Source organism: Sminthopsis crassicaudata, chromosome 4 (genome assembly GCF_048593235.1).
Source record: "Sminthopsis crassicaudata isolate SCR6 chromosome 4, ASM4859323v1, whole genome shotgun sequence".
Classification (NCBI taxonomy): Eukaryota; Metazoa; Chordata; class Mammalia; order Dasyuromorphia; family Dasyuridae; genus Sminthopsis; species Sminthopsis crassicaudata.
Window position 1 is genome coordinate 150,514,912 of NC_133620.1, and position 22,859 is coordinate 150,537,770.

The following is a 22,859-nucleotide window of genomic DNA, read 5'->3' on the forward strand; positions in this document are numbered from 1 at the left end:
GAATTTGCCTGAGAACCAATCCCATAATTGGAGAAGGGGAAGAGCAGGACTGAGAGGAAAAGAAATAGAGTGGGAGACACACACCTATGTGTGAGATACAAATGAGTGAGCTAGATTGGGAGGCAGGACACCCACCACTAATAGCTGATTATCTGAGATACAGGAAAAAAAAAACCATTTGATTAAGCTGTTGACCATAGAAGTGAAGCATATTCTAAGTTTGTTGAAACTGTAGGAATCCCTGAGACCAAATTGATAATTTCTCATGCTCCTTCTCTCTTTGGGGAGAAGTGTGTTCGATTTCTGAGTGTCCATTTCTTAAGAGCTTTTCTTTTTTTTTTTTAATTTCTCATTTTTTAATTCTCATTTTCTCCCTAAGATATATGACTAGCCTCTTTGTTTCCGATGTGTGCTTCATTACTGAAATGTAGCAAAGAAAAGAGTAGGAAAATGTTTGGGAGAAAGAGGGAGAAAAGATTATTTTTCCAATTGCAACGTATATTTATCAGGGTTATTTTGGAGATCTTCAAGTTATTGATGAGAAAATTATTGATTCCATTTTACAGCTACCCAGAGTAAAGAAAGGAAACCTAGTGTCAGATATTTCTAGGTAAAATAAGTCAGCAATTTCAGTGGGAAGAGGTTGTGGTTCACTGGGAATGATAAAAAAGATGGCAACTCAGCCATTTTTCCTTCTTATTGTCTTCCTGCCGCCATTTTTTCCTTAATATTTTATTTTTCTAAATATATGTAAAGATAGTTTTCAACATTCATTTTTGTAAGATTTTGTGTTCCAGATTTTTTTTTCTTCCTCCTTTCCTTAGTCCCCCCCCTCACCTTCCTCAAAAGAGCAAGCAATCCCTGTAGTTATTTTAACCATAAAATCATTTTATCAATGGGGCCATGGGAAAGGCCATGACAGAGGAGAGAAGCCAAGGCAAGGCTAGGAAAGACAAATATGGCCCTTGAAAACCTGAGTAGGAACAATTAGGAGGATTGACAATTCCTGCTCACATGCTCAGCAAAGCCCTACCCCCATCCAATACTATTGCTAGATATGTACTGTGGTTCTTCCCCTTTTTTGGATGATCATATAAGACTATCTTGTGCAATTCCAGACCCATCCTGCTTGTATCACAGGTATTGAACTATAGTGATAATATGGAATATATTGTAAAATATCACTAAGCTATTATATACTGTTTTGAGAAAAAGAGATAACATGAGTTCTACTACAAACAGAATTTGTATTCTTCTACAGTATAAAGAAATGTACTTAACTGTAGAGGGCCAGAACTCTGGAGAGGTATACTTGAAACAAGGATACTTACAACAAGGTGTTAATTCAGTGGAATTGATGAGATGATGGTTCTTTAGTATACATATACTTAGTCCTTAGTGATGTAATGGTTCTCTAGTTCATACATAATGATGTAATTGTAATAGGGTATATAAGGGCTGAAAGGACTGGAAATAAGACATTCCATTTTTGACCATCCTCCTGGTGGCTCTCCTATCTCCTGCACTCCTCCACTAAGATCAAGACTGGGTCAGAATAAAGAGACTATACTCTATTCCTGGCCATTTTTGTAGTATCTATCCTGCTGAGACCAAGGCCTGTCCAAACACTTCCAGAAAGCTAGCCCAAACGTTACACTTAATCTTTTTTGAGGAGAGGAAAAACATAACAAATGACTCAGGCAATGTTCTTCAGGGAATATATGATGTATTTAGAAAGGACAGTCTTTCGCAAATGTCATTTTCCAAATTAGCACTCCTATACCCTTAAAATTAATGGCTACCCATTTGGAATGAACAAAAGTCACTTAGAATATGATTTACTTTGGTATTTACACACATATATTGTATCTGGGTTATATTGTAACATATGTAAAATGTATGGGATTGCCTGTCATCGGTGGGAGGGAGTGGAGGGAGGGGGGGTAATTTGGAAAAATGAATACAAGGGATAATATTATAAAAAAAAATTACTCATGCATATATACTGTGGGAAAAATTCTAAATAAAATTTAAAAAAAAAGAATATGATTTATTTGAATGTTAGAATGTGCTAACTCATGCCCCAGTATGGAGTGCTACCAAACCTGAAATCAAAAGAATATTAAGGAGATAATAGAATCAAGTAGTACTAGACAGGATGGCTTGGTGGCCCTTCATTGAATCATAATCAGAGAATTTCAAGTTGGTGAAGGATTTCAGTGGCCATTTACTACAACCCAAACAATAAAAAGAATCTCCACTATAATATACTTTTCCTTGAACATCTCCAATAATAGAGAATGTACTACTTCCCAAGGTTATCATTTCACTTTTGGAAGTCTAATTTTAGGAAGCTAAATTTGTCCCTACAACTTCTACTCATTGCTTCTAGGTCTGCTCTCTGGAGTCAACTGGAATAAGTCTAATTGATTCTCCAAATGACAAATCCTCAAATAATTGAAGACAATTATCACATTCTTGGAATCTTCTCTAGGTGAAATAGTTTTACTTCATTCAAAAAATCATTATTGGCACAGCTGGGTGGTGAAGTGGATAGAGCACCAGCCCTGAAGTCAGGAGGACCTGAGTTCAAATGTGACCTCAGAAACTTAACACTTCCTAGCTGTGTGTCCCTAGGTAAGTCACTTAACCCCAATTGCTTCAGCAAAAAAAAAAAAAACATTATGGTATGGAGTTAAAGCCTTTCACCTTTTTGGTTGCTCTTTTTAATGGGCAGGTAATAAGCATTTATTAAGTACTAGAAATAGAAATACAAGTAAAAAGAGAGAGTTGGACCACACTTTGATAACCACTGGGCTAGTTAGTTCATCCTACTATGATCTATGACTAATGAACAATATTTCTTAATAACTCATTTTGGGGAAAAAATAATTTTTTTTTTGCTACAAATGGTCATTTTCCATATGCCAAGAAGACTTTACACTATTTCAAACTTGAAATAAGATCTGGGTTTGGATCTCAGTTTTCCCATTTCTTGGCCTTGTGATCATGTCTTGAACAACACTTTTAACCTTTCCAAATTTCAGTTTCTTGTTCTGTTGAACAAGGATGTAATACTTAACACTGGATATTTCCTATGATTGTTGTGAGGCACAAATGAGATATAATTCATGAGTCTAAAGTGCTTTGTAATTATCAAGACTCAAAAATTTCAGGTTATTGTTGTCATTTAATGAATTCAGCTTTTTATATATATGTATATACACAGCCTAGAATGCATTTGGAGAAAAATAATTTTTATTTCAGCAACTCTGTTACAAAGACCTAACCTAAGGTCTAGCATTCACCATTTTCATGTGATAATATCCTGTCTGCTGAGTCATTGGATAGACGCTTTGTGCCCTTTTTAATGACAATATAATTCAAAGTCTGTGCAAGACTCTATTCTCCGTTGACAATACCCATCAATCCTGCTGAAAAAGCTCCATTTAGAGAGATGTGTGATGAATGTGGTGAGGAATATAAACCAACATATGGAGTGGGTATCTTACTGAGAAGTCTAAATCAATGTACAATGGGAAAAGTTTCCTCTTCTAAACTACCTCTAACAAAGTTAGTTTTCTAGAACTACCCAGAGGTAGTTCATTGTCAAAATATACCCTATTTTTCAGAGCTAATGCCCAGAAAGCAAACTTGGAGTAACAACAATTCTTTGTACTCAGTCCCTGGATGATCTGACCTGCTCAAAATCACATAATTATTGTATTACTTTGACTAGCACCAGGTGTTCTTGGACAAGCACTGGATGAGCTCAGACACGTTCTGGTTATGAAGCTGTGCTATGAATCAAATTTGTCTCACTGCTGCCTTTACCTCTCACTGTCAGGGCTGCAACTCACTGTGAAGCCCAAATTTTGGAGAGATTTAAACCCAATTAGTCTTCAATTTTGAGAACATCTTTCTACCCAATGTCGTCTGTTGCCACATAGTAGGCATTTAATAAATGCTATTGAATTAAATCAAATTGAACTGTCAAGAGATTTTTAAAAATTATTTATTTTTAAAATATATTGCTTTACAGATCATGTTGGGAGAGAAAAATCAGGGCAAAAGGGAAAATCTATGGGAGAAGAAAAAAAAATAAAAGAAAGAAAAGTGAACATCCCATTGTTCATTTACATTCAATCTCCATAATTCTTTTTCTAGATGTAGATGGCATTTTCTGTCCAAAGTCTTATTTCTATTGAGATTGCTTTGGATCACTGAACCACTGAGAAAAACCAAGTCTTTCAAAGTTGATCATCACACATGCTTGCTGTTATTGTGTACAACGTATTCCTAGTTCTGCTTATTTTGCTTAACATTAGTTTGTGTAAATCTTTCCATTCCTTCCTAAAACTCAGTTGATTCATCATTTTTTATAGAACAGTAATATTCTATTCATTACCTTCATATATCACAACTTGTTCAGCCATTCCCCAATTGATGGGCATTTACTCATTTTCCAATTCTTTGCTACCACAGAAAGAACTGCTGCAAACATTTTTGCACATGTGGATCCCTTTCTCTCCTTTATGATTTACTTGGGATACAGACCCAGTAACGGCCCTGCTGGGTCAAAGGGTATGCACAATTTGATAGCCCTTTGGGCATAGTTCCAGATTGCTCTCCAGAATGGTTGGGTCATTTCACAATTCCACCAGCAATGCATCAGTGTCCCAGTTTTCTCACATTCCCTCTAACATTCTTCCTTATCATTTCCTGTCATTGTAGCCAATTTGAGAGGTGTGAGGTAATATCATAGAATTGTTTTAATTTGCATTTCTCTAATCAATAGTGATTTAGGGCATTTTTTCATATAACTATAGATGGCTTTAATTTTGTCTTCTGGAAAATTGTCTGTTCACATCCTATGACCATTTATCAATTAGGGAATAACTTATAAATTTGACAATTCTTTATTTTATAAATGAGACCTTTATCAGAAATACTGGTTGTAAATATTTTTTTCCATCTTTGTACTTCCCTTTTAATCTTGTTTCTGCAAAATCTTTTTTTTTTTTAGTTTAATGTAATCAAAGTTGTCTATTTTGTCTTTCATAATGTTCTCTTGTTCTTTTTTGGTCATAAATTCCTCCTTTCTCCAAAGATCTCATAGGCAAATTATCCTTTGCTCTCCTAATTTGTTTGTGTTATCATTCTTTATGCCCAAATCATGTACTCATTTTGACCTTTTTTTTTTTTTTTTTTTTTTTTTTTTTGGGTATGGGGTATGAAATGTAGGTCTATGCTGAATTTCTAACATATTTATTTTCCAGTTTTCCCAGCAATTTTTATCAAATAGGGAATGCTTATTCCAGAAGCTGAAGCTTAGGAATTTATCAAATACAATATTACTATAGGCCTTGATTATTGTATTGTGTGTATCTAATCTATTCCACTAATCCACCACCTGATTTCTTAGCCAGTACCAAATGGTATTAATGACAGCTGCTTTATAATATAGTTTTAAGTTTGGTACTGCTAAGCCATCATCCTTTGTATTTTTTTTGGCATTAATTTCCTTGATGTTCTTGATCTTTTATTCTTTCCAGATTTTGTTATTATTTTTTCTAGTGCTATAAAATAACTTTTTGGCAGTTTGAATGGCACTGAACAAGTAGACCAATTTAGGCAAAATTGTCGTTTTTATTATATTAGCTTAGCCTGCCATCAGCAATTGATGTTTTTCCAATTGCTTAGACCTAACTTTATTTATATGAGAAATATTTTGTAATTGTCTTCATATAGTTCTTGGGTTCATCTTGGAAGATAGACCCTTATATATTTTATTTTGTCTATATTTTAAATGGAATTTCTCTATCTCTTGCTGATGGGCTTTGTCAGTAATATATAGAAACAATAATACTTGTGAGAAGTAGGCAAGGAAGTCAATGAAACATGAATGAAAGATTTAGTGTATGGCAGCAAGTCTCTGTGAAGTTCTATAAGGAATATATAATTTCACTCCAATTCAAAACAATGATCCACAAGGAAGCAAAAACAAAACCCTCTAGCATTTAGGAGTGAAATAATTAAAAAAAAAAACTATTACAGCAGTCCTGATGAGAGATGATGATGGATTCAGTCTAGATTGAATAGAGAAAAAGGGACAACCAATGTGAGATATATTGTGGAGACATGATTAACAAATTTAGCAATTGCTTAGGGAAGAAGATTAAAGGAAAGGGAAGTGGCAAGGATGACTCTAATGTAGTGAAACTTGAAAAGTCCTATTTTTAGAAATGAGTTTCCATGGGGCAACTAGGTGGGGAAGTGGATAGAACACCAGCCCTAAAGTCAGGAGGACCTAAGTTCAAATGTTGACCTCAGATTTTTAACACTTCCCAGATGTGTGACTCTGGGAAAGTCATTTAACCTCAATTGCCTCGAGGGAAAAAAAAAAGAAATGAGTTTCCTTTGTCCATCAAGAATAAGATGTGAGGCTTCTACCTGGCCCTAAGTAAATTGATCTTCATTTAGGTCTAAATTTAATCACCAATCAGTCCAACCAAATGAACATATTGGAGCTTATTTGCAAACATTTGATAATTTGTGTAATTTAGAGAAGAGGTCAAGCCTTGGATATAGGACATTGGGTCCTTCCCCCCCCAAAAAAAGTGACAAAGTGATCAGAAATTAGATGGAACGCAACCATAGTTCCCTTAGACTAACTATTTAAGGGCACATAAAGACATACTTTTATCCCAGCACTCCCTCTCTCTGAGGAGAGCAGAAGGGTCTTCAGTTCCAACTTCTTGCTTCTCCACCTGGCAAGAATAGAAGTGTCCTTTGGAGAGGGGACAGAGGAGAAGAGGCTAGAGATGTCTATTAGTCTCCCTATGAATATACAACCTCAACCCTTAGTAACACATGGAGACTTACTACACATGTTGAGCCTCTTCCCTCCATCTGGTATTTGCTTTCTTTGTTTCTACACACAAAAGACATTGATAAACCTTAAAGTCACTTACCAAATTTCTGCATTTCTGTGTCTTGAAAATTGCTTTCCATTGACTCACCTTTGCCTATTGGATCATTGTGAAAGCTATCCCCTCCTCCCTTTATTTTTGCTCAGATGTCACTGAATCTTAAGAGATGCTAGGGCCTAATTCATTCAACGAACATTTATATCTGTGATACACATGGCTTAAGATGAAAACTGATACAGTCTCAGCATTCATGGCCCCGACAGCAGAATATCATTGTAGAGGGATATAATTCAAAGGTGTGTAGGTGATGTGGCTGGACTTCCTGAAAGACTAAAGATTGGGGGAGGGGTGGAGTTTGTCTCTGGTAGATTAATTACTAATACCTGAGCAACCTTAAGCAGGTTGGAATTCTGATTAATAAATATCATAGATTAGAAGAACAAACTCTGGGGGGGGCTCAAAGTTAAGGGAGGGGGTGGAAGGAGTGGTAAGATCTATAAAGAGTGATATTTATAAGACAACAGTTAAAATAGTGAAGAGGAATAAAAATAGGAAGCATGGGTATTTGTGGCTGCTACTGACTCAGGCTATGGGGCTTTCAGGCCTGAGTCATCTGTTTATTCTCTATCATTCTGCTCTAGAATGCAATCTAGGCCACTGCATCAGAGCAGTGTCCCCAACTAAGAGTTGTTTTTCCATAATCACTGACCTGTTTTCATGCACTCTTCTCACTGGATGTGAATAGAATCAGTTTGCCAGCAGGCAGTTCTCCTCAGAATCCCAGTGGGATCCACCTGATTCTAGGGCTTGGTTCTAACCTTGACTGGTACCCATCAGACCTGATCAGAACTCTGAGCAATGATTAAAGGACTGAAAGCCACTAATTCCTATGGCTCTTTTCTTATTTCATTCTGAATCAAGGTGTGAAACCTGCCCATCTTTCTTGATAATTTTAATCCAGTATTTCCATCCAGTAACATTTATTAAGTACCTTTTAGGTCATTGTGAAAAGTGCTCCCATTTTTTTTTTTTTTTTTTTTTTTGGCTTTGCTCAAATGTCACTAATCTTAAGAGAAGCAAGAAATTTCTTAGAAAAAGAAAAGAATCTGTATGATGTTTAGGACCCCTGAGAATTTATTGTTTCATAGTTTAATAAATGATGCTTGAGTGGTCTAAGATTCATTTCAGAGAAAGTTTTATGGTTAGATCCTAGCCAATTCTAAGAAAGTTACTCCAGATGAACTCTGAGCATCTTAGGAGGTTAGGATGACTTACTGGCACTGGCCCATGAGTGAACTTGGAAGCAAGAGCGCAGGGCTGACATTTCTCTTGCTCAGAACTACATCAATTCTCTAATTACTTCTCCAATCAGAGAATATCTATCTCACAGATTTGTCCAAATGGGGAATTCTGAGGACATGGACTGTTATAAAACAACAACTTTTGAACTGTGTCTATTCTAAAATGCAGTAAAACAACAGTAGTACTTATATGGGGGCTTTAAAGTTTGCAAAGCACTTCATATAAATTATCTCATTTTATTCTTTGCTTTCAATTTTGTTAATTTCTGATTTTCAAAATTCTTATTTTGGCATTGAATTTTTAAGGGTATGATAACCTACATGGACAGACGGAAGGGAAAGAAGAAAGAAAAGACAAGACAAGAAAAAGAAGGAACCGTGTTGTCCAACTGGCCAGTTCAGATTGGGTCCCCAGATTGGGGCAGCTCCTACTACTCACAGAAGTTGATGTTTGTACTCAATTCTCAAAGAGAACCATGATGTCACCGATGTGATGCCAGGCCATGCAAGTGAATTGGATTTGATTGAGGGAGGATTGTACAAAGTCACCTACCTCAACTTTCTCCTCCAGAACCATCTGGATCCAGTGGCAAGATAGAGATCAGGATGGCTAGAGATGGTCCTGGCTGCAGTGGGAGACTTTGGCCTTTTTAAACGAAGGTCCCAGTTTGACGAAGGAAACTTCCAAGAACCAATCCCTTCAACAACAAAGGACAAACAACAACATTTAATTAGTCTTCAAGATTTTTTGATTTCCTAAATGTATTATTGTTGTTGATATTGCAGGCCCAATTCATACACCTGTTTTTCTAAGCTCTTTTCTGATGAAAGTATTAAAAATGTGGATTTTCCCTTAGGGACTGCTTTGAATTATATTTGATTTTTTCTTCACAGAAATCCTATAAGGTAGATGCTTTATTATCTGTATTTTTCAAAGGATAAAACTTTTTTATCTACTCTGGAACACAATTAATAAAGTGTCTAAGGCAGAATTCGAACTCTGGTCATCCTGACTCCAAATTTAGCGCTTCATCCACCAGGTAGGAATATCTTGGACATTTCTCTCTGGAAAGTTGTCCTGAGTATAGTAGATACCATTTACAATAATAATGGATAACATTCATAGATATTTTAAGTTTTACAATACCTCTTTTATATACTATCTCATTGAATTCTCACAACAGCATAGAGAAATAGGGAATGTAAATATTATTAACTTCATTTTACAGATAAGAAAAATTAAGCTCAGAGAAGTTATGTTTTACTAGGGCCACAAAGTAAGGAAAAAGAAAAGTAAAGGCTTGAATTTAAGCTAGGCTTTAGGCTGATTGAGAGAGGATGGATTAAGGAAGGAATCAGTCTTAAGCAAAACAACCTCTAACTAAAATGTATAAAATAACAGCTTTTGCCGAACCAAGGAATGTGAAGCTGAGGGAGTGCCAATCAGTTGGGGAATGGCTGGATAAGTTTTTTTTTTTTTTTTTATTAATATGAATGGAATATTCTTGTATTTTAAGAAATAATGAAGGGGCAGTTGCAGAGAAACCTAGGAATACTTGTATGAACCGATGCAGAATGAACTAAGCAGAGCCAGAAAAACAACTCATACAATAACAATACTAGGATAAAGAGAAACAACTTTAAAAGACTTGTGAATTCTGATCAATACAATTACAAACTATGATTCCAGGAGACTTGTGATGAACCATGTTACCTACTTCCTGGTGGAGAGGTTATAGACTTAGAATGTAAACTGGAAAAAAAATTTTACAGGCTAATGGAAGAATTATTTTTACTATATTTGTTGAGGTTTTTTTTTTTCCTTTCTTTCTCAGAGGGCATTGGGGGGAGGGTAGAGAGTCTTCTTCATTCATCTTTCTACAAAAAAGTTTGATTACCACCAGGAGAGGAATGTGAAATTGAGGCCATGAGGTTGCCCTCTTATCAGAGAAAGGGCCCTAATATATCTATTTTTCTCCATATTTATCTATTATTATCCATTATTAATCTAGGGAAAATAAATTTTAGGTTCAAGCTACACTTTTCATTGCTATATCTTAATGGGAAAGGAGTGCTCCTAAACTAGATTATCCTAAGCCACATTCTGGGCTAGTAAACCCTAGTAAACAGAAATCAAAAGAGTTACACAGATGAGAATATAACAGACAATATTTAGAGTGAATGATCTCTTCCACTGAAAATAAGATAGCTGTTTAACCAAAAGAGAAAATTCCAAATTTCACCGGAGGACATTCATTGAAGTTTCTAGTAAAGTAAGTAGGCACAGAGCATAGAGTAACTGATCTTCATCACTGAAGATAGTCTTATACAAATGGGCTTTATTTAGCTTCTAATGATATTTCTTCCCCAGAACAAAATTTTTTGAAGTCCTTTGTAAAAATCATCCAAAGCAAGCTTGAAACCTATAACTTTACAATATAAACACTATCAGCAATGCTTTAAAACCTATGGATTACTTATTGTTTAAACAATGCATTTGCACATAAGGCAAATTTCATGTTGGCAATTTCTAATATCATTGCATCTGATACATTATATCTTCAAGTTTACATGTAACATCATAACTTAGCCTTATAACTGGTCTCAGAGTTCTAGTCCTTTTATACGGATCTATATAGCCATGTTAGACAAATATATGTATATGTTTATATGTATATATACATATACACATATATACACACATGACATATATAATGTCTGTATAGACATATAGACACTGGACTGGCAACAGTGGCAGGTTATCAATATGTTCATGACCTATGGTTTTATTTAGTCTGTACTCTCAGAGTCGTTTAAGCAGTTTTGGGCTGGAAAGGAGTTACCTCTGGTTCAATTCTCCTGCCTTGTAACAAAACACAGTCTTCATTTTATATATATCACTTTCTGTGCCCATATCTCAGTCAAAAAGTCCTTGTACAACTGGTGGATAGTCTCTCTTTTTAAGCCTTTCCTGAGAGGAATGTCCATCAGTTCTCTCCATCTATGAAATACAAAGTCCCACCAATCCTCCCATGGGCAAGAAGTCATTGTGCTAAATAAGTTTTTCAGCAGAATTCTTACCTCCTTGCCAGCTGAAATATCCTGATAGAATTTTGAAAAGACCAGAATTCGTTTCAAACCATGCTAATCTCCACAGTGAGTATTGGAAGACTGAGACATACCAGAGCCACAGGGTCCATTTTTTCCTGTAGGACAAATCAAAAGAAGCCTGTCCTAATTTTTTTTTCTCTAATCCTGGGCATTACAAAGGGAAAAATCTTGTTGAATTCCTCATTTTGGAGCATTATGTGCAGATATTGATACAGATAGGCAGTGTGGATCCTGAGAATGCAGGTAAAATTGATCTGTGAAGACTGTCAGGGTACGGTATATATGATTGTTGTGTATCAGATATCATTACAACTTTGTAGTTTCAGAAACTGTCAGCCACCATGTTTGAGATGAGACAGGAACTCCTTATACAAAAAGCTAAAATTCAGCCTTTTCAAAAGTACAGCAGGGCAACAGTACCTCCAGTGCTGATCTGTATACACAGATCTGGAGAATTATTAGATGAGAGATGGCATAGTCCACACTTCTATTCTCCTGATATAAGGACATTTCCAGAAGCTAATCACTAGAGTAATACACCCATCTTTTCTTGTAATTATGGATTAGATGTCTATGCTTATAGTGGATGTCTTAAAAAATAATGCAGGACCGTGAGGCAGAAATTAAAATCTCTGACCCAGCTTCAGGAAACCAGGGCAAGACCTGGGGAAGGAGCTCATCCTTGGTTCTAAAGACAGTCACTTGGCCATATATCAATGAGATTAAATACTACTGGTGGAGCTAGGATCTCTGTCAGTCTCATCTTTGGCTCAGGGATCTTCCAGTGTTTCAGATCTATTCTTGACTGTCCAACCCACATTTCGCAGTATTTTTTTTTTTTTTTTGGAGGAAATGGTTCGTATACAGAGAAAACATCAAGCTGAGATTTATGGCTATCTGTCTACCATTAGTATTAGACTCAATATAGCTTTAGTCTTAGTCATAGATAAACTGGAATTGTTGAATTTATTTATGACATTCAGTTTCTACATCAGAGTGCCTCCTTTGATTAGATCACTTCTTTAAGCAATTCTTTATCCTTAGAAGTTGGAGTAACATAACATTCCAAGGAATTTCAATTACTCAGACATATCTGATAGTCAAAATTCTCAGGCATGACCTGAAAAACTTCTTGAGTTATCTCACCTGCTTCACTTCACCTAAAATTAGTGGCCTTAAATACACATTTTTCAAATCCTTTCACTCTGCCCAATATCTTTAAAATGACCTCATTCTTAAAGCTTGCATCTACTCCTAATATTAAGAGACCTTATGTTTTTCAACTGCAAAAGTAAGAAAGTACAATTCAACTGCCTCTGTTCCCATCTTTTCTGGAGATTTTTTCACTTGTGACCATATTGATGGACAAATATTAATGCAAAGAATAAATATACAACAGAATATACTGTTGTCCAGTACAGAAACTGTAGTCCATTAAATTAATATTCTATACTTAAACAACATAATAGTACAGCAAAGGACGTGAAGCTAACTACAAAAATGATACCAATTACTTTTTCATGTAGCAATATGAAACAATTAATTATGCATATTGTAGTAGCATTCAGACTTTTAAGAGATATGCATGTCAATAAGTTTAGCAAGTGCCTAACAATATTTTCAATCTAGCATCAAATTTTTTAAAAGCCAAACCAGTTCAGATAAGGTCATTACTCTTCCAAAAAACCCAGTACAACAAAAATTAAAATTACATTAAAAAAAACTCCAACACATAACCAGAAGTAAAAAAATTATTACCTCTGAGGAAGAGAAAAAAACAGTAAAAAATACAAACAAAATATGTTTTCTATGATGGGAAAACAAAATCCTTTATTGAGACAAAAATGATCACAGAAGTAATATCTGAGATCTTAAAGACACTATAGTTGAAACTCACACTGTATGTCAACATAATGGCAAAATGGGTAGGTACATGCTCTACAAATAAAGGGTGATACCTTAAGCAAATTAAGAGAGCACAGAATAGTTTGTCAGATTTGTGGATAAGAGAAAAATTTAGGTCTAAAGAAGATATAGAGAACATTTAAAATGTAAAATATATAATTTGATTATATAAAATTAAAGTTTTGTACAAATAAAACAACACCAAAATTTTAAGGAAAACAGAAAATGGGAGGGGGTGGGGATTTTGCAACAAGTATCTCTGAGAAAGGTCTCATTTCTCAATTATATAGAGAACTGAGTCAGATTTATAAGGATAAAAGTCACTTCCCAGTTGATAACTGTTCAAAGGATATAAACAGGCAATCTTCAGATGAAGAAATTTAAATCATCATTGTCATATGAAAAAGTGCTCCAAATTACTATCAACCAGAGAAATGTAAATTAAAACAACTCTCAGGTGTTATCTCATACCTTTCAGAGTAGTTAATATGACCAAAATAAAAGAAAGAAAGAAAAAATAAAGAAAATGTTGGATGTTGTAAGATAAGAACACTAACTCACTGTTGGGTAGAATTGTGAACTAATGCAATCATTTCAGAGAGCAATTTGGAACTATACCTAAAGGGCTATAAAACTATACATGCCCTTTGATCTAGTAATACCACTACTCAGGTCTATATTCCTCCCCCCCCAAAAAAAAGGGGGAAAAGGACCTATTTATTTTATATATATATATTTATAGCAGCCCTTTTTGTGGTGGCAAAGAATTGGAAATTGAGGAGACGCCTATCAATTGGGGAATGGCTAAACTAGCTGTGGTATATGATTGCTGTGGAATATTATTGTGCTATAAGAAATAACAAGCAGGAAGATTTCAGAAAACCTAGAAAGAGTTATATGAACTGATATATAGTGAAGTGAACAAAGCCAGATGAAAACTGTACACAATAACAGCGATATTATTTGATGAAGAATTGTGATGTAGCTATTCTCAACAACACAATGATCAATTATAATCCCAAAGGACTAATAATGAAGCATACACTATCTGCCTTCAGAGAGAGAATTAGTTTTGATTGAATGCAGACTAAAGCATGCTATTTTTCATTTTCATTTCCCCCCACTTTTTATTAGAATCTTCTTGTACAAAATTATGTTTTACATAATTGTAACCAACCAGCCTATGTCTGATTGCTTATTGGCTCAGGGAGAGGGAAAAAAAAGAAAGAGAAATGGAAAAATAGAATTTGGAACTCAAAAATTTAAATATTTTTTAATTGGGGAAAAAAAGGAAAAAATAATAAAGGTGTTTTGGTTTTTTGTTTTTTTTTTTTTTGGTTTGTTTTGTTTTTTAAAGAAGAAAATGTTTACTGAGGACAGTTGCTTCCAATGTTTTAGCATCCCCTAGTGACAGATTTCTTTTCTACCTATCTAGTAAATAGATGGGTAGAAAAATTATGTTTTTTAGATTGATAAGGAACTTGTTTCCTTTAATAATATCTATCCTTTAACATTTTCTCTAAAGTTTTTTTGTTAACATTTAAAATAAAATTTTAATTTCTTCCATATGCATTACCCAGCATTTAAATAATTATATAAATTTTATTTTTGAATGTATAAAATACATGTAGCAATAGCCAGTTGTTAAATGCATAAAATTTGACAAGGTTGCAATAAAAATAGTGTTTAAAATGATTTACTTTTCTTTTTTTAAGCCTACATGCTTTGAGTTGCTAAATGTTTTTAAAAAATAAAAGATTACTAATAAAGATAATTCTTCATGATTTGAAATAAACTATTTTATTTGTATACTGTCTCATAAATTATATCCTTTTGATCCATTGGTATCTATTTTCATGTTACTTTTTTCTTCCTCATATTTAACTGTGATTAATAATAATTATTGTCAATAGTTTATTGAGAAGTATCATAGCATAGTGCATAAAGAACTGGCTTCAGTTAGGAAGACCTGGATTCAAGATCTGTCTCTAATATATACTCACAAGTCATTTATGTCACTTGGAATATCTAAAGTAACTCCATGAGTATAAAATTTCAGAACAAGTATCAACTTTTATTGATCAAGTACACAAGTAAAATCTCACAAGTCATTTATGTCACTTAGAATATCTAAAGTAACTCCATGAGTATAAAATTGTAGGACAAGTATTAACTTTTATTGATAAAGATGGAGTTTTCTATCACTGTAAAATCTTGGGTCCAATTGGGAAATTTTCTAATAAATGATGACTCTCTGGTCATTATTATCAATTGGAGCATAAAATACAGAGATTTTCTGGTTAAAAAAAGGTGTTTGCCACTATCAAAGAAGTTATACTGTAAAGAGGGACTTTCCTAACTATCCACAGTCAAAACGAAGTAGGAAAATTGTTTATTGTTCAAATTATGGTAAACTGATAGACAATCTAAAGAGCTGATCCCATTAGTATACACATCTATCTATCTATCTATCTATCTATCTATCTATCTATCTATCTATCTATCTATCTATCTATCTATCTATCTATCTATCTATCTATATCTTGGTCAAACACTGGTCCCTACTAGTTCCAACTAAAATCAGAATTGAATGGGTGGAGCCACTAAGATATCATGCCATACTTCTAATGATCCTGAGTTTCTCCCTCACCCCCCCCCCCCAAAAAAAAGAATATGTATGTGCATTTGTGTGTAGACATACACATGAGAAGAAAATCTTCATTATCTGAGCCCTTGCTCACCTGGAGAGTGAAAAAACTACTATTCAGGGAAATTTGGCAGTGATTAACATGGCAACACATAAATAGGTCATTAGTCATTGCTTATTCACATTGTAAAATCAGTTTGCTTCCTTTTCTATTTAGACATCCTTTATACCTCTTCTTCTGCATAGTTCTTTGTTAGCAATATGTTGTAATATACTAATGCCCACCAAGCCTTCTGTAATGTCTTTTGGGTAAGCAACAGTTTTATTTTTTTAGACTCTTTTATTCAAAATAGAATTGGAAGGAATAAACTCACCCTCTCACATCTGCTAAGCCATATGTTATACAGAATAATAATTATGACAAAGAAACAATAGTGCTGGGGGATATCCAGGAAATTCACAGATGACAAAAATCTGAAAATATTAGTAACCGTACTCATGATCTCAATTATGTATATAAATAGGCATAGTAGAAGTAATAATGTGAACCAGATATCTTATTGCTTGGAGGTAAATTTAACTAAATTGAGTATCACAGAAACTTGATGAGTTGTAAGTCATGACTGAAATGTAGCCAACCTGTGGAAAAGCTCGTGGACTTTAGGAAAAGTTTTTGTTAAGCTTATACTTTAACATATTTAACATATATTGGTCAACCTGCCATCTGAGGGAAGGGGTAGGGGGAAGGAGGGGAAAAGTTGGAACAAAAAGTTTTGCAATTGTCAGTGCTGGAAAATTACCTATGCATAAATTTTTTGTAAAAGTATAAATAAATAAATAAATATAAAAAAAGTTTTTGTTAAGGATATAAGGTTGGAGAAACAAGTAAGAATGTGGTGGCAATATGTTTCACAATATCTGATCAGAAGGAAGAAATGGATGATGAGTTCCTGAATGCGTATTTCAAAGCTCATGGAAGCAGGAAAGAATTGCAAGAAAGTTATACTCTGAAGATCTATCTACTGGAGGTATATCTCTGTTAATAAAGAGCAACTGGTAAATTCTTGATTTGTCCTAATAATTTGATCTATCAAAAATTTACAGGAAATGATAAGTGAAATAATTTTTGGACTCATTTCTGAAAAAAAAAAAAAAAAGGACAAACTGGTAGGTGAAGTGAAAGTCACAATAACATGACCATCTTGGAGTTTGTGATGATCAATGGAGTCTGTAATCAAGATCAATAACTAAGAAAAGTAGGGAGAATTATGGATTCAGTTCTATGAACTGTATTTTAAAAGTTCAAAGAAAGGATATTGTTATTTAAAAAGATGGACTTCTGTTCTGGGAGAAATTTAGGGTACACACATAATATATTTCTATATATACATGTAAAAATATATTGTACATAACATATATACTACACATATACATGTATGTGTATATATATATACACATATCTATATATCATATATAAATATATTCTACAACCATAAAGATATCATCCACAAACAGGAGTATCTGAAGGACTTTGATGTCCATCGAGAATTTTTTTTTTTAATTTGGACTTTGTTCTAGATCTCCATCACAATGGCTAACATCTTATAAAATAATAAAAAGCAATAGAAGTAAAGTTTATAAATGACTGAAGTATGATCTGACTAAAGTCACATCTTCTCAAGTGCACTGACAGAGGAAACTGACAGAAAGATAAATAGCTCTACAATGGAGCAGATGTGAAAGCAATTTCATAATTACTTTCATCGTTAATGACAATGAAATCATCACATTCTGGAGTCTAACTTTCCCAAAAGACTGGTTGAACCAGACAAAGAAAATATGTGTTGGAAACAACTGTACCCCACTAGAATAGGAGAAATATGAATACACAACAGGTCATTTGAAAAAGATCTTAGAATTTTATGGACCTTCAGTCTTATAACGAAACAACAGTACTATATGGCAACGAAAGGGATAATGTGATCTTAGCTTTAAAAAAAAAAATGCAGTTTCCAGAATGAAAAGGATGATAGTCTTGCCAGATCTTGCTCTAGTCAAACCACATTTAGAGTATTGTATTCCATTCTAAAAAAGACATTTTTAGAAGCACATTCACAAGCTTTATCCAGAGTAGGATGGTCAGAAAATCACACCATATTAGAATCAATCCAAGGATGAATTTTTAGTGTGAAATAGATCTAGGCGGCAAAAAATATTGTCCATTATCAGAAGGGCTGTTGTGTTCCTGTTGCTTAGCTTCAAAGCATTTGAGTGAATTTGTGAGAGGTAGATTTCAGATCAATAAAAAGAAAAACTTCCTAGCAATTAGAACTGTATAAAAGCATAATGGGCTGACTTAATAGGCAGTGTGAGTTCCCAGGAGGACAGTCACTTGTAAGGAATGTTACAGATTCATGCTTCAGGTATGGAGAGGATTAGCTAATAATAATAGTAATAACTCCTGTTTATGGAGTATTTGGAAACTAATTGTATGAAAAGTTTCCTCAGCTATGGAGAAAAAAAAAAAATATTACTTCACAGTGTGTGTGTGTGTGTGTGTGTGTGTGTGTGTGTGTAACTTGCAGTGGTCCTCAAACTTTTAAACAGGGGGCCAGTTCCCTGCCCCTCAGACTGTGGGCAGGCCCGACTAGAGTAAAAACAAAAGCTCACCCTCTGTCTCTGCCCCTCAGCCCATTTGCCATAACCTGGCCGGCCACATAAACGTCCTCAGCGCAGGCCGTAGTTTGAGAACCCCTGGAAAGGATGTAATTTATAAATTTTTAAATGCTATGTAGATGTGAATTATTATTATAGGGACAGAGTGGATAGCACTGCCCCTGGAATCAGGAAGACCTGAGTTCAAATCTGACCTCAGACACTTGTGGGATCCTGGGCAAGTCATTTAACCTTGTTTGCCCCAATTTCCTGATTTATAAAATGAGCTAGAAAAAGAAATTGCAAACTAACCTAACATCTTTGCCAAGAAAACTCCAAATGGAGTTACAAAGAATCAAATATGACTGATATTATTTACGAGATTATTTTTTCAAATTTGTCTGGGTCTCCAAATGGGCGCAGCCAATGACATTTACCCATTTAAACGATTTTCTCATCAAAACAAATGCGTTGGGAAGCAGTGTGGGGTAGTGGGCAGAGTGCTGGAATGGTAGTCAAAGGGCCTGGACTGGGAGAGCTGAAACGAATTGTTTAAACTCCTTGGAGCTCAATGCAAATGGACTCTCGATGTTACTCATCGTATTCAACATAACTCAATATTACAATGATTTTCTATGAAATCAAGGGGCTAGAGTGGATGATCTTACCATGTTCTTTTCACTCAAAATCTATGATCTTAGGACTCAATAAGCTTTCTTCCAATTCTATCATGTCCTATGGAGAGTGTTCTGAATATGAGAACATCTCTGTTTCTGTCATTGCTACGAATCTAGATAAACTTTCATTTCCACACCCATAAAATGAGGGAATGATTTTAGAAGATCTGTTAGATTTTTTCTAGCTCCTCCATGGTATTTCTTTAAAAATAAATAAATGAAATCTTCTGGATTAACAAACGCAGACTGCAGATCTAGAAAATACCGCAGTTGTGATTTACTTGGAAGTAAGGCAAACATTTGACGGACGAAGTTTCTCGTGCTAGTCTTGTGAATGTGACATAAACTAGATGATAATTAAGATAACTGCCCACACCTGAGTGCGGACCACAACATAGCATTTTCACTCTTTCTGTTGTTTGCAATTTGTTTTCTTTCTCTGCTTTTTTCGTGATCCGATTTTTTTTGTGCAGCAAGAGAATTGTATAACTATGTACACATATTGGATTGAACATATACCTTAACATATTTAACCTGTATGGGACTACCTGCCATCTAAGGGAGGAGGAGGGGGGAGGGGAAATGTTGGAACAGAAGGCTTTGCAAGGGTCAGTGTTGAAAAATTACCCACGCATGTTTTGTAAATAAAAAAGCTTTAATAAACAAAAAAGGGTAACCACCCTTTGCACTGGGCAGAATGCATCAGAACACAAATATTATAATACGTGGATTGTGTTCAGTGGGGAAGCACATTTTAGAAAGGTCACGGATGAGCCCCAGAGAAGCGGTGGGTAATCTAGGTAATTAATTAGTCAATGTTTTAGACTCGGTCTTCCTTAAACCCGGATCTTACGCCGACTACAACTCCCACCATGCAGCGCTCCCGCCCAGGTGCCGCAAAGAGCTCCGTAATGAAAAGCACCTCCCACTAAGTATGACGGGATCTGTAGTCTCTGAGAAGTTTCTTCTGCTTCCGGTTTCCGAAAGTAAAAGGGTGACTATCTGTGACGTCTAAGGCTTGCGACTCCCGAAGTCCCATCGTGCGTCTCGGTACTCTCTCTCTAGAGTTTTAGGGACTGAGTTCTGCCTGGGAAACGCCACAGGTGTGACGGTCGCCGCTTGGACTAGTTAGCTGCGCCGGGCGCGTCCTCGCCACCATGACGGACCGGTACACCATCCACAGCCAGCTGGAGCATCTGCAGTCCAAGTACATCGGCACGGGCCACGCCGACACCACCAAGTGGGAATGGCTGGTGAACCAGCACCGCGACTCGTACTGCTCCTACATGGGCCACTTCGACCTCCTCAACTACTTCGCCATCGCCGAGAACGAGAGCAAAGCGCGCGTGCGCTTCAACCTGATGGAGAAGATGCTGCAGCCGTGCGGGCCTCCGGCGGACAAGCCCGAGGAGAACTGAGGCCCGGGGGTCCCCCGCCTCCTCTCCTCCCTCCCGCCTGGCGATGAGCGCTCTCTGGGGTATGATACCTGGGGCGCGGTGAGGATCGAGCCCGCTTTTTGCCGCTAGGGGAGGACATTGGTGGTCCCCGCAACCCAGGCTGTGGTTATTGCACCCGTAGGCTCGTATTCTGTGCCGGGGTCTGGGACTGTGGGTCATTGACTTAGCCACGCCTCCTAACGGGCCCGGAGAGGGACCGAGAGCACCCGCGGGACTTGTGTCACCCCCAACTTCCCCCTGTTCGGTGTCTCGGCAGAACGGCTCTAATGGATAAAGGAGGGGAGGAGACCTCTGAAGACCAAAAGCCCCCGGAAACTGTCGGTTTAGCACTTGGAGAGACTTCAAAAAAAAAAAAATTTTTTTTCCTTAAGATCACTTATAATACGGGATGTTAGTTCATGAACCTGTGTTTAAAGTAACTTTGATATCGTATTTCAATATACTTGGTTTACTTTTGTAGTCTTTATGTGCTTTATTTTATGCCTTTCAAAACCTCCTGAAAATGGATCTTTAAATCTGCTCTCTTTAATCTCTTTTAAATCTGCTTAATGCAGCAGACATTTTGTGGACGGGGAAGCGCAGGCGTAGAGAGGAAGGCAGGAGCCCAAGATAGAACCCCATTTGAACCAAGATCTGACTCCATATTCGGTGCTTTTTTCTACTGCACTCTGCTGCTTTCCCGCAGCAGTTTTACGTTCCCTTAAGTCGGCCTGCTCCTTTTTACAAATTTTCTCTGTATCTCACTTCCCTTCTTGGGATGCTGGCTTTGTTCTCAGTGTCTACGAGGTGGTTGGCATGTAAGGGCACATATTAGATGTTGATAACGGAGGCTTTGTGGGTAGTGAATAGATGGCCAGCCTTGGTGAGAAAGGCAGAGTGGCTATTAGGAGCTGAAGTAGTACTTGAACGCAAATAAGGTCGTTAACAACTTAGAACCTTAACTTGATCTGCAGCCTCGACTTGTTTAAGATGAAAGATTCTTTAATGGGTGTAACCTACACAAATGAAATCAGACCCTGCAAAAAAGGAAATCCTACAATGAGAGTGGATAACAGTAGAGGGCCCACTTCTTTTTTCCACCCTCATCTAGAGTTTAAGGGGAATTTGGCTACAAATCACAGCAAATTGAATACCTGTGGTTTGTAGGACAAAACCCATGGATCCTAATCTAAAGGGGACTAAAATCTGGTTGCCCTATGTGTTGGGAAAAGATTTTAAAAATTCCAGAATTCCAAGATACAAATGGGTGACAGTGAAAGTCCTAATTTTGGACAGGTTCACTACCTCTCTTGAAAGTTTTAAGAAGGGATTGAAGTAGTGGTAAAAAAAAACCCCTGAAATTTCAGAATACAAGTAGATGAATAAGCAATCTCACGAAAGAACATATTAGAGCATTCAAATTAGAGTTTATGTACAGAAAGTAGAGAGGAATGATAGCATATCTTTTGAATGGATTCAGTTACAGCTTTGTTTTTAGAGGAAATTTAAATAAGTTTGGTTAAACGACAAGCAAAAAAAGTTTGCAAAAGAATCTTATTCAAGCTTGGAAAATGAATAGAAATTGAAATATAAATTGCTCAATTGGATTTTTTTTTTTTTTTTTTATTAGTATAAGCTTTGAGAGGCTTCTGGTCATAGAAGAGAGGGGAAGGCCTTGGAGTGGAAATTGCTTGGATTTAAGGTGGTTTTTATTTGCTAAATCACTTCTTCAGAGTCTCTAGACATGTCTACTATGTAGCATGTAGGCTATCCCATGTTTATACTTACTCTGCCTATATAATTGACCCATCATTTATTTTTCTTACAATTACTTCAACCCAAAGTATCTAAGAAATTTTTTACTCGTTTCTAACCTTGATCATCCTTCCTAGATGGTAACCAAAAAAAAAAAAAAAAAAAAGCTCCTTATGTTGAGCAGAGCTAATTGCAAAATAATGCTCCTTTAAAATTTACTCTAACTTCCCTAATAATGATAGCTGAAATTTATATAGTGCCTGAAGGATTACAAAGTACTTCTCAGCCTCACAACAACCCTGTGAGACAAATTAAATGGGGCCTGGGAAGCAATTCCACCGAAGTAGTTGGAATACCACTCTAAGACTCCAAGTTGTGGAACTGTTGCTGATCTGCATTATTAGAGACCGTTTATTCACTGGAAATTCCCTGCACAAATA

The 22,859-nt window shown here is 35.9% G+C and overlaps 1 protein-coding gene and 1 long non-coding RNA gene across 2 annotated transcripts in view; both read left to right on the plus strand.

Moving 5' to 3' along the window:
* The window catches only part of LOC141565894 (uncharacterized), a 51,996-nt gene extending 42,756 nt beyond the window's left edge, over positions 1-9,240 (plus strand). Inside the window, exons 2-3 of the long non-coding RNA XR_012489175.1 lie at positions 2,393-2,637; positions 8,540-9,240. This is a non-coding gene — a long non-coding RNA (uncharacterized LOC141565894). The remainder of the gene's footprint in view (positions 1-2,392; positions 2,638-8,539) is intronic.
* A 10,986-nt stretch (positions 9,241-20,226) lies between these two features.
* Positions 20,227-21,142, plus strand: LOC141565890 (splicing factor 3B subunit 5). The gene has a single exon (XM_074309623.1). It carries the CDS (start codon positions 20,386-20,388, stop codon positions 20,644-20,646), a length of 261 nt encoding a protein of 86 aa, XP_074165724.1. The 5' UTR covers positions 20,227-20,385; the 3' UTR covers positions 20,647-21,142.
* The last annotated feature ends 1,717 nt before the right edge of the window (positions 21,143-22,859 follow it).

Bases quoted from the DNA above. Each gene is read 5' to 3' on its own strand.
- LOC141565890 (XM_074309623.1), top strand. From the start codon at position 20,386: ATGACGGACCGGTACACCATCCACAGCCAGCTGGAGCATCTGCAGTCC.